Source organism: Zingiber officinale, chromosome 9A (assembly GCF_018446385.1).
Source record: "Zingiber officinale cultivar Zhangliang chromosome 9A, Zo_v1.1, whole genome shotgun sequence".
NCBI lineage: Eukaryota > Viridiplantae > Streptophyta > Magnoliopsida > Zingiberales > Zingiberaceae > Zingiber > Zingiber officinale.
The window spans coordinates 94570759-94581009 of record NC_056002.1 but is presented as its reverse complement, the minus strand read 5'-3'; the positions used below and the strand labels follow the sequence as shown (position 1 = coordinate 94581009).

The 10251-nt window shown below is 42.5% G+C and overlaps 2 protein-coding genes across 4 annotated transcripts; one reads left to right on the top strand and one right to left on the bottom strand.

Moving 5' to 3' along the window:
• The first annotated feature begins 1729 nt into the window (after positions 1–1729).
• On the top strand, positions 1730–5993 carry LOC122020053 (serine/threonine receptor-like kinase NFP). Its single transcript, XM_042577774.1, has 2 exons — positions 1730–2986; positions 5054–5993. The coding sequence occupies exons 1-2, from the start codon at positions 1787–1789 to the stop codon at positions 5828–5830; spliced, it is 1977 nt and encodes a 658-aa protein (XP_042433708.1). The 5' UTR covers positions 1730–1786; the 3' UTR covers positions 5831–5993.
• Positions 5994–6265: 272 nt separating this feature from the next.
• On the bottom strand, positions 6266–9800 carry LOC122021970 (ATP-dependent RNA helicase SUV3L, mitochondrial-like). Of its 3 annotated transcripts, none has more exons than XR_006122730.1 (3): positions 7614–9800; positions 6775–6881; positions 6266–6591 (listed from the first exon to the last, which is right to left on the bottom strand). XR_006122730.1 is itself a non-coding variant. In XM_042580158.1 (2 exons), exons 1-2 carry the CDS (start codon positions 9764–9766, stop codon positions 6878–6880), a joined length of 2157 nt encoding a protein of 718 aa, XP_042436092.1. In that variant the 5' UTR covers positions 9767–9800; the 3' UTR covers positions 6266–6877. The 3 variants fall into 3 exon arrangements, 1 of the variants encoding a protein (XP_042436092.1); XR_006122731.1 differs by having other exon boundaries at positions 6806–6881; XM_042580158.1 differs by having other exon boundaries at positions 6266–6881.
• Between the last annotated feature and the right edge of the window lie 451 nt (positions 9801–10251).

Below are 10251 nucleotides of genomic sequence, written 5' to 3'. Positions count from 1 at the left end.
AACACAACTCTCAGAACGAAGAATCTGCTTCCTTGTGCTCCTGCTGCGCTGCGATCTCCGACAAGCTTTTCCTTTCTATTATAAGTCTTTTTATTGTCGGTAATTTTTCCTTATTAGCAATATTGTACTTAACTTGTAATCTATATTTCGAATTGCTAGTGAATTGCCCAAAGAAAGTACTCACGGAGTACGGGCCTTCGAGTAGGAGTCGTTACAGGCTCCGAACGAAGTAAATCCACTGTGTTCAATTTTCTTATTCCGCTGCGTTTATACTCGTTTTTCGAATCGATATTCACCCCCTCCCCCCTCTATCGACGTTTCACGATCCAACAAAAAGATGCTACAATGATTATGATTGATAATAAGTCAGCTCAAAGTTTGGCAAAGAAACCATTGTTTCATGAACGTAGTAAGCATATTGGCATAAAATATCATTTTATTTGTGAATACATTGTAAAAAAGAAGTTGAACTTGAGTTTGTGAAGACTATGAATCAAGTTGCTGATATTTTTACAACACACTACTCAAATTTGATGGTTTGTAAAGATTAAGGTTCATGCTGGGAGTAAGGAAGATTCAAGCTTAAGAAGGAGTGTTAGAAGTTGAATTAAACTTAAATACATGAACCATAAATATTTTATGTATATGAATCAAGTAATACATGAATCTTGTAATTCACATATCTAGATAAATAAGTTTATATATCTAATTAATGATCTACGGTCTAGGAGTTTCTATTGAGTAGTATAAATACTCATGTAATATAAAATTATAAGATAAATATTTTTTCGATACAAAATTATTATACTATAATTCCTTCTCTCTTCATAGAAAGCTTTGAAGAGTCCATCACTTACTTTAGAAAACCCTTTCTTGAAAAGTAAATACCTCATTATAATAAATACTTTCTTGAAAAGCTAATCTAAGGCAAGCTACATATTTCTATTGGTTGACTCAAATATGGATTCACATTGATATTTTAGGCCTTGTATTGAATTCAATGGCATTTAGCAACAAAGTTTAACTTGAACTAACAAATTCAAAAAATCTAACTTTCAATACATTGGAAGTCCTAAGTCTATTAAACTTGTGAATTTTGTGAAATCTGAAATGAATCATGTTTTCCTTCTTTATTGTCGGGCATCATATCATATCAAATGTATTTTGATTTCTATGTATGTGAGGATGTTTATTCTGCTTTCTTTTCCATATTATTCTCCTTCCTAGCATTAATTCTTATTTACGTTGCTCGTGTTATTAGATCAACAGAAAATTGGAATTTATATTTGCAAGTCATAGTTTTGATGAATGGGAGAGCTGGAGGCTGGAAGGTTCAGTTCTCAATCAATGCAAGCTTATCGATTGTAGGAAGTCTTCGGTGTGTGCTTCTCCTCATCAGCAAAAAATCAGAGTTAATTCACACTGACTACTTTTCTAACCCATCAACTTTTTTTTAATTGAATCAAATTCATTTTAATATATTAAAATTATTTTTAATAGATTATTTTTTTTTTGAAACCGTATGAAATTTGATTTAAACTTTGGGAGTGTTTCTTGGGTCGAGCTGGACCAGGGCCGAGTAGGGCCCACATATAGTCTAGTCTTCCGTGGAAACAATGTCGTATTAATTGGCATCCATACACTTGTTTGCCACGACTTAGGAAACGACCTCTTTTTCGAAGTCGCGGTCAATGTGGAAGTCAAATTGCTCAACAGCCCCCCACTGCGCATTATAACGAGCCGTCTCTCACTCCCGTCTTCCTCAATCAACTCGATCGATTCCTCGATGGGGAGCGAGGCCAGATCTGCTGCTCCTCCCATCTCCTGCCTCCTCCTCTCCTTCCTACTCCTTCTCCTCCTTTTTACTCCGTCGGCCGCCCAGCCGAATATCTCCGACGGCGTCCGCTGCCGCGCCGACTCCGTCTACCCTTGCCAGGCCTACGCCTTCTACCGAGCCAGCCTTGCCGTTCCCCTCTCCGCCGACCTAGCCTCCGTCGGCGACCTCTTCGGCACCAGCCGCGCACTCATCGCCCGCGCCACCAACCTCACCGTCGCTCAATCCGTCCTCCCCCTCCGCCAGGACCAGCCCCTCCTTGTCCCCATCTCTTGCGGATGCGACCGCGACCGCAATCGCTCCTACTACCCTGCCGCCTACCAGATCGTCTCCGGCAACACCTTCTACCTCGTCTCCACCGTCGAATACGCCAACCTCACCGCCTTCCCCGCCGTCGAGCTGGTCAACCCTACCCTCGTCCCCACTGATCTCGCTATTGGGGACATCGCCACCTTCCCGATTTTCTGTCAGTGCCTCCCCAACAACACCACCGCTGTCAACCTCACCGCCTTCCTCGGCCTGGTTTCCTACGTTCTTCAGCCCTCCGACACCTACGCCTCCGTTGCGTCCAACTTCGGCATCGACTCCGAAACCCTGACTGCGATAAATGGCCCTTTCAATGGCACCTACTCCGTCGTATTCGTTCCCCTGTTTCAGATCCCGCCTCCGCTGATCCGTACCAGCGTCGTATCGGAGGCGCCGGCTTCGCCTCCGACGGCTCCCACTCCCGTGGTTGAGAGAAACGAGAACAAGGGAGTCATCGCTGGGCTGGCCGCCGCGTTGGCCGTCGTGGGGGTGCTCTGCGCGCTGCTATTGCTTCTTCTGGCCTGGTGTCAGAGGAGATGGAATCGAAAGGGGGAAGCAGTGGGGAAGAACGGTCGGCAAAACAGCTTGGAGAGGAGCGGCAAGGGCGGAGGGGAGGAACGGTTCGGGAGCTTATCGTCCGCTGATGATAAGCTGATCGCGGACTTATCGGAGTGGCTGGACAAGTACAAGGTGTTCGATGTCGCGACGCTGAGGGAGGCAACGGCGGGGTTCGACCGGAGCCGGCTGATACAGGGATCAGTGTACAAGGGGACGATCGACGGGGAGGTGTTCGCGGTGAAGAAGATGAAGTGGAACGCCTACGATGAGCTCAAGATTCTCCAAAAGGTCAGACGAGTCTCAAAACACATCTCTTGGTCCTATTTTTCTTCTTCCTCATTTTTTAGCACACAAATTTATTTATTTTTACTTAAATTTTGCCGTCAACGGATTTCATCTATTTATTTAGAAAATTTTCATTTTGCACCTCAAATTTTTCTAAACTTTTCATTGCACCCTCCAAATTTAAAATTTTTGCAATCGATTCTTTTGTCTTTGTAAAATTCTTCACTCCTTGTAATATTGTTAGAACCGACTGATGGTTAATTGTAAAACATAGGTAGAAAATTCTTCACTCCTTAATAGATAGGGAAAGAGAGAGAGAGGGAGGGAGAGAAAGGGGGAGTTTTCTTAATTTGATTGATTAGTACTTATCCCAAAATACTAATGCACAAACTGTGACTATAGGATCTCAAGATATTGTTTTAAATTAATCAGTTGACCACTTATTCAGGATAAATTTAACTATCTGGAACTTAGATGCTAGACCAATATGCAAGCAATATAGTTCATATTGCTTTGATTGATTGAGCTATTTTAGATGAGAGATACATCCCTTTTGGGGTTTTCAATTAGAGATGAAATACATAAAGGAAAGCATTACAAAATTATAGAGAGAGTTTCATTATTTGAGTTTTTTTTTTATGGTTGGATCCTCATATATTCTATCCAAGTAATAGGATCCCATGTACTTGAATGGAAGGGGAGAAAGGAGCTCGGTTAGAGACTCTTTCCCTAGTTAACTCCAAATAAAATGTTGCTGAAGGGTAGTAGTAGCATGTCACTTCTTTGTTCTTCCCATACTCTCACCCAATAGCAACTTCTCGATTCCATCCCTCTTCTATCTTCCTCTTCTTTCTTTGCTTCCCTTTTCCTTCTCTTCTTGTAGTCTCAAGTAAACAGAGCCTAAAAGAACCTAAAACAAGGTAGCCACGGGATTCCACCATTTTGAAAGACCCTTTTGGTTATCCTCCCTAGCACTTCTCGTGAGCAGTTTGCTGGACAGACGAATTAGTCAGAGTTTGGTTTTAGATGATAAAAAGTGAATGGAACCAGTCAGAGAGAGGGAAAGAGAAGGAGGGAGGGTTAAACGCAAGAAAAAAAGCAGATAAAATAGAAGACTCTTTTTCTCGATTGGATTAGTGTTTTTAAAGTTTGTCTTGATTTTTCTAATTGAACTGTCTCAAAACCACTAGATTTGACAAAAGCAAGACTAATGGAAATTGAAAGAAAAAGGAGCTTTATGGTTTGACGATAAAGATGCTAGCGTGGAAAAGTAACCTACGCAGAGACCAACCCTGTAACCTCATATGGGCCAAATAAAACAATTTATATATTTATTTATTTTATCCATTTAAGCTGAATGGAAGTCAAATTGATTCCGTGTGCCTGAAGCCTTTGAAATTAATACTCGAACTAAATGCTAATGAAGTGACCATAGCTGCCACCAACTTGTTCCGGTTGGCCTTTCTTCTTTGACCCTTGGCATATTTATTTCTCTGAAATACTTCTTTCTTACTTTAATATGCAATTTTGCCATGAATATTGCTGATAGAGTTACTAGTAGTCACTCATGTTTTCTAGTTGCCAAAATGATAATTTTCTGGCTATGTTAATCGCCGAGAGATAATACAAAGATGACTAACTTTTTTCTATATATTATTTTCTATTCTTTCATTAATACTCTATAACATTGGCTATAAGTTTACAAAGCAATCCGTTAGATTCTGAAATGGAAGCAAGATCTTTGAACAATCAAGTTAAACTCTTAATGAATATTATAATTTTTGGGGTGTTCTTTCTGTCTTACTCAAAAGTTGCAGCATCTTTTTTGTCTGTTTGTTTATGCATCTTCAATAACAAATGTTTCAAAAGTATATTATTTATACTTTTTTTTTAAAAAAAAATTAAGAATTCTGTAGAAAAGTTAAAATTTATGATAGATTGGTATTGAAAAAGGTCGACAAGTTTTTTCATTTCAGTTTTAAAATTGTTTTTCTCTATAAATTGAAAACTAAAAAAGATGGATTTTTTTTTTTCTGAATATTTGACATCTGTGAGATTGTGATGGCGCAGGTGAATCACAGCAACCTGGTGAAGCTGGAAGGCTTCTGCATCGATGCCAAAGAGGGCACCACCTACCTGGTGTACGAGTACGTCGAGAACGGCTCCCTCGACACCTGGCTCCACTCCCCCGCCGGCGCCGGTGTCAGCGGAGACCGGCGACTAGACTGGCGCTCCCGCCTGCGCATCGCCCTGGACGTGGCCAACGGCCTGCAGTACATCCACGAGCACACGTGGCCTCGCGTCGTCCATAAGGACATCAAGTCCAGCAACGTCCTCCTCGACGCCTCCTTCCACGCCAAGATCGCCAACTTCGGCCTCGCCCGCACCGGCCACAACGCCGTAACCACCCACATCGTCGGCACGCAGGGGTACGTCGCCCCCGAGTACCTCGCCGACGGCTTCGTCTCCATCAAGATGGACGTCTTCGCCTTCGGCGTCGTCCTCCTCGAGCTCGTCACCGGCCGGTCTGCCTTCGACGAGCGCACCGGCGAGGCCCTGTGGTCGGAGGCCGAACGCCTCCTGTTTCGGCCAGTGACCATTAGCAAGGAGGAGACGGAGGCGCTGCTGCTGGAGTGGATGGACACGGCGCTGGTGCAGCAGTCGTGCCCTGTGGATAGCGTGATGAGCGTGATACAGGTGGCGAGGGCGTGCCTCAACAGGGAGCCGGCGAAGAGGCCGAGCATGGTGGAGGCTACCTACTTGCTGTCCAAGGCCGACGAGCACTTCTCCGAGTATTCCGGCGATGGCCTCTCCGTCGTCAGCGGTAGTGATGTCACCGCACGGTGACCAGGTACGCACGCCAGTTTATTTATAATTATAGAGATGCTGTATGGATATAATTAAGGAGTGTGATGCAAGAATAAATTCGGGGTGTTTTTTTTTTTGAATAAATTCGGGCTTGTGTATATTTTTCTGAAGAAATAAAGTTTATGTCTATTTTAATTGAAAACGATTTTCCTATTTCCCCTTGAGGCTTAACAATTTTTAAAATGCTCTTCGAAGTTTTATTAATGTCAAACTGCAACTCTTAATAGATTATCATCCTAATCACTCATTTTTCAGTGAAATGAGGACATTTGAATAATAAAATAACAATGCTGAGAGGCGTTTTGATACATAAAATTTGGAGGTTTTTTTTAAAAAAATAATTAATCAATGGGGGCATTTTAAAAGTTACACAATCCAACAGAACTAAAAGAAAGAGACAATGAAACATTAAAAAAAGAAAGATATTCCTTGTGATAAGAGAATGTCAAAACACGGTTACATCGCATCTCTTGAATCACAAAATCATGAAATAAAGGCAGAATAAATTCCAGGATTGATCAAATTGGATATAAGACAAGTTCTCAGTTTTCTATTAGCTCGAATGCCGGATGATCCATTTGCAAATCAGTTTGGAAACACAATTTAGCTCTTGCTGCTAGCCCTTTTCAACTTCCTTCTTGAGAACACACTGGTAATAAGCTAATCTTCCAAAAGCACCTTCCAGCTATTCTCTGCATCATCTAAACTATTGAATTATGGAAACGCTGGCTTTAAATTCCCTGTTTTATAGAGAAAGATGACTGTAAGCACATACAAACAATAGCTGACATGAGAACGCACTCAACTTCTACCTATCAAAACAGGCAGATAATATGTACAACTTGACAAAAAAAAATGAGGATAGAGTACATATAACAACTGAAGAATCAGATGATTCTTCTTTTTTTTTAAATGACAATAACCTAAGTTAAAATTTGATGAAGGATGCCTTTCCTGGCAGAGTATCTGCAAATTTTGAGTAAACATCCGGAGTCTGCCACCAAGTATTCAAGCGTTTGATGTCTTCTACCTAAACATCAAAGACAATTTATTTTTCAATCATCAATTGCAGAATAAACTAGAATTTGGTCATTTTAGTACAGAAGCATTCCTCCTAGATTTGCCTTTCTAGATTGAAAAGCAACAATTTCTTGAGCAATATGAAGACAAACTAGAATTTACCATCGACCTCAAGCTATTTTAGCTTAATTTATACCAATATCATATGAAACAATAAAACATATGAAGAATGTATTTCTTCTGCTTTGTCTGACCAAGACCAAAGAGTAATGCTATAATATGTTCAGATAAAATAAGATCTCGATCTGATTCTGTTATCTTTTTTTTCTACTGGAAAAAAATAAAGCACCTTGAACCACTAATCAAGGAGGCACATGAGAAATTGTCTCTCGTCAAGACTTTAATTGAGAGAAATATCCACAAACTGAATAAGTACATGGAGAGTAAACAGTTTGCACTGAATCAAAATCCACAAGGTTGGAGCAAAAGAGGAGGTCAACAATGAGGAAAAAATAGCCACAAGCAAACTGTTGTAATGGGATGTTTCCCAATCAAAAATCTTATAATCAATTCATAAGAGAACACTTTCAAAGGCTAACATAATCTTAACAGCTCACATGGACAAGAATTTACCACTAACAACTAAGACCAATTGGAACGACACACAGGTTTAAATTAAATCATCTGAATAAACTAAACCAGGAACTCAACCACAAAAAATGGAGGTAAATGAAGGACTTACATGGTGAATACTTGCACAAGTGATTTTGGACTTTCATAACCCGCTTGGGCACAAGATATTGCCTTGTCAAGACCTTCCTTCTCTGGAGCTACTGGTTTTCCCTTTTGCCTTGATTCTGGTTTCCAGCAAACTTTGGCTAGAGATTTGCTAAGCAAATCAGCTATTCCTGTGGCCATTGTCTCGGCTTTCTGCACATAAGGAAAAGTATCTTTCTTGAAATGGTTTGATAACCATAAGTACATTGAGACAACCTGATGTTTAGTTTCAAGGTCCAACAGCTCAGCATCGTTTTGAGCAGAAGATTTTGGCATCCCCATTGCAATAGTAACTGGGCGATCTTCGCTAAAATGTGAGGCAAATCTCAAGAGATGATACATTGCCTTGGGGTCCCTAATGTTGACAGGTGCAAAACAGAAGTTGAAGCGATCTTCAAGAGAGAGGTTTTGAACCTTCTCCAACATGTTTGCAACTTTTCTAATGCCGTCATGTTGACACAGGAAATAATTTCCATCGAGGCGACAGTTATCCCGGAACTTCTCCAATAGTTCACACAAGGTGGATTTTGGATACTGAGCAGCAAACAGCTCCACCTGCTCAAAGAATGGAAAAAGACCAACTTTCTGCACCTGCTCAAACGGTTGCTGCAAACACTCAATCAGGTAGTCCAAATCATCCTTAACAAAGGTTGTGGTAAGCCCATCAGGGTATACGCTTCCTCTCCGGCCAGCTCTCCCGGCTATTTGCTTCACCTGGGATGCAGGAACTGGCATCATTTTATCACCGTTATACTTGGAAAGAGAATAAAATACCACCCGCCTTATGTTCAGATTCAGGCCCATTCCCACAGCATCACTGGCCACCAAGACGTCATATTCATTGTCTTGTTGATTGAACAAGCTTGCCTGCTGTCGCCTGGTCTCCGGTGGCAATGCACCGTATATAACACAGCACTTGTGCTTGGTGAACTTCTCGATTGCCAATTTCACCTCAAAGATCTCCCTTCTCGAGAAGGCCACAATGCAGTCACCAGAACGCACATTCTTCATGTTGCCTAGCAATGTCTTAGCCTCTACAACCAGGGGCTTGAATCGCTCATATTGGTTCACCTGCAGGTCATCACCCGTTTCCTTGCAAATGCTCTTGACAATTTTTAGCACACTGGGATCTCCACATAGATGAATCTCATCAACCTTGAGGCCGAGCAATGCACGCGTCCAAGCATAGCCCCGAGTGGAATCGGCCATCATTTGCACCTCGTCAATTACGGCAACATCATAGCATTCTTCGGTGGATATCATCTCGATGGTGCAGGCAACGTGGTTAGAGAAAGGCAGCGTCTTTTTCTCTTGACCAGTGTGAAGGCTGCAGTAGATACCAGCCGCATTCACCCGATCAAACACCTCCATGGCAAGGAGCCGTAGGGGGCTGCAATAGACGCCACTACGGGCCTCCATGAAGCGGACGAGTGCATTGTAAGTCTTGCCGCTGTTGGTGGGGCCGCAGTGGTAGATGATGCGGCGGCGCATGGCACGGGCAAACGGGAACCAGGTATGTGGCTGGGTGAGATCAGCAGACTCCATGAGGGTGCGAAAGCCCCGGAGCTTGTCGGGGAACTCTTCGAGGCAAAAATCGGCAAAAATGGGGAACAGAAAACGATCGGCAGCAGCTGAAGGGCCGAGGGCGATGAGATAGCGGAAGGTAGCAGGGGGGCAGCGCTGGAGGAAGAAGAGGCGAAAGCAGCGAACAGCAGTGAGGAAGAAAGAGGAAGGGATGTAGAGGGCGAGGGCTTGATCAGAAACCCACGGAGACTTGGCGAAGGAGCGTAGAACCCCGGAAAGGGCCTCCCAGTCGCGGCGGCCGAGATCGGAGGAGCCGTCCTCCGCGGCGCGAAGCTCCCGGTAGACGGCGGCAGCATCGGGCGGGGGATCGGCGTCGGTGGATAGGGTAACTGTAGGAATCGAGGCAGTGGAGCAGAAATAGTGATGGTGCGGTAAGGAGGAGGGGAAAGGAGAAGGGTAGGACGGTGGTGGAAGCCCCGCCGGTGATTCAGGGAGAGAATTGGAGGCGGAGGAGGGAGAGAAGGAAGCGAGGTGGAGAGGGAGGCGGAAGTGGCGGCGCAGGAGGAGGCGTGGACGGAAGAGAGAGGAAGCCATCGGAGGGAGAGGGGGGCGGGCGGCGGAGGCGCGCTTTTAACTAGGGATTGTTTTTCCCCTGGCTTATGATCATTCCATTCTCCGCCACACGATCGAACGGGAATGAAGGGTCAGGATAGAAATGTGTGGAGCTCCCAATTTTGGCTTCGGCTAAATTTGGTGGCAAACGAAAGTGTAAAGAAAAACGTAGGGTGGTTAATAGTTAAATTTTAAGGGTTGAAATTTATTTGTTAAGATAATCAAGTGAAATTAAATTTAAAATAAATCAAGTCTTTGAAATAGTTATCAAAGGTCAATTTGATTTTTTATGATTTTTAATTTAATTTAAAACTTAACTTCTTAATTCAAACTTATTAATTATTTAAAATTTTTATATTTTAAATTTATTTAAATAATTATTAATTTTAATAATATAAAATTATTTATTCATCTTAAACTTTTACTTAGCCAAACATTAAATTTATTCACAAACATTTAATTTATTT

Coding starts and splice junctions, on each gene's coding strand:
- LOC122021970 (XM_042580158.1), bottom strand. CDS start 9,766: ATGGCTTCCTCTCTCTTCCGTCCACGCCTCCTCCTGCGCCGCCACTTC.
- LOC122020053 (XM_042577774.1), top strand. CDS start 1,787: ATGGGGAGCGAGGCCAGATCTGCTGCTCCTCCCATCTCCTGCCTCCTC. Junction 2,987..5,053: donor AGCTCAAGATTCTCCAAAAG/GTCAGACGAGTC, acceptor GTGATGGCGCAG/GTGAATCACAGCAACCTGGT.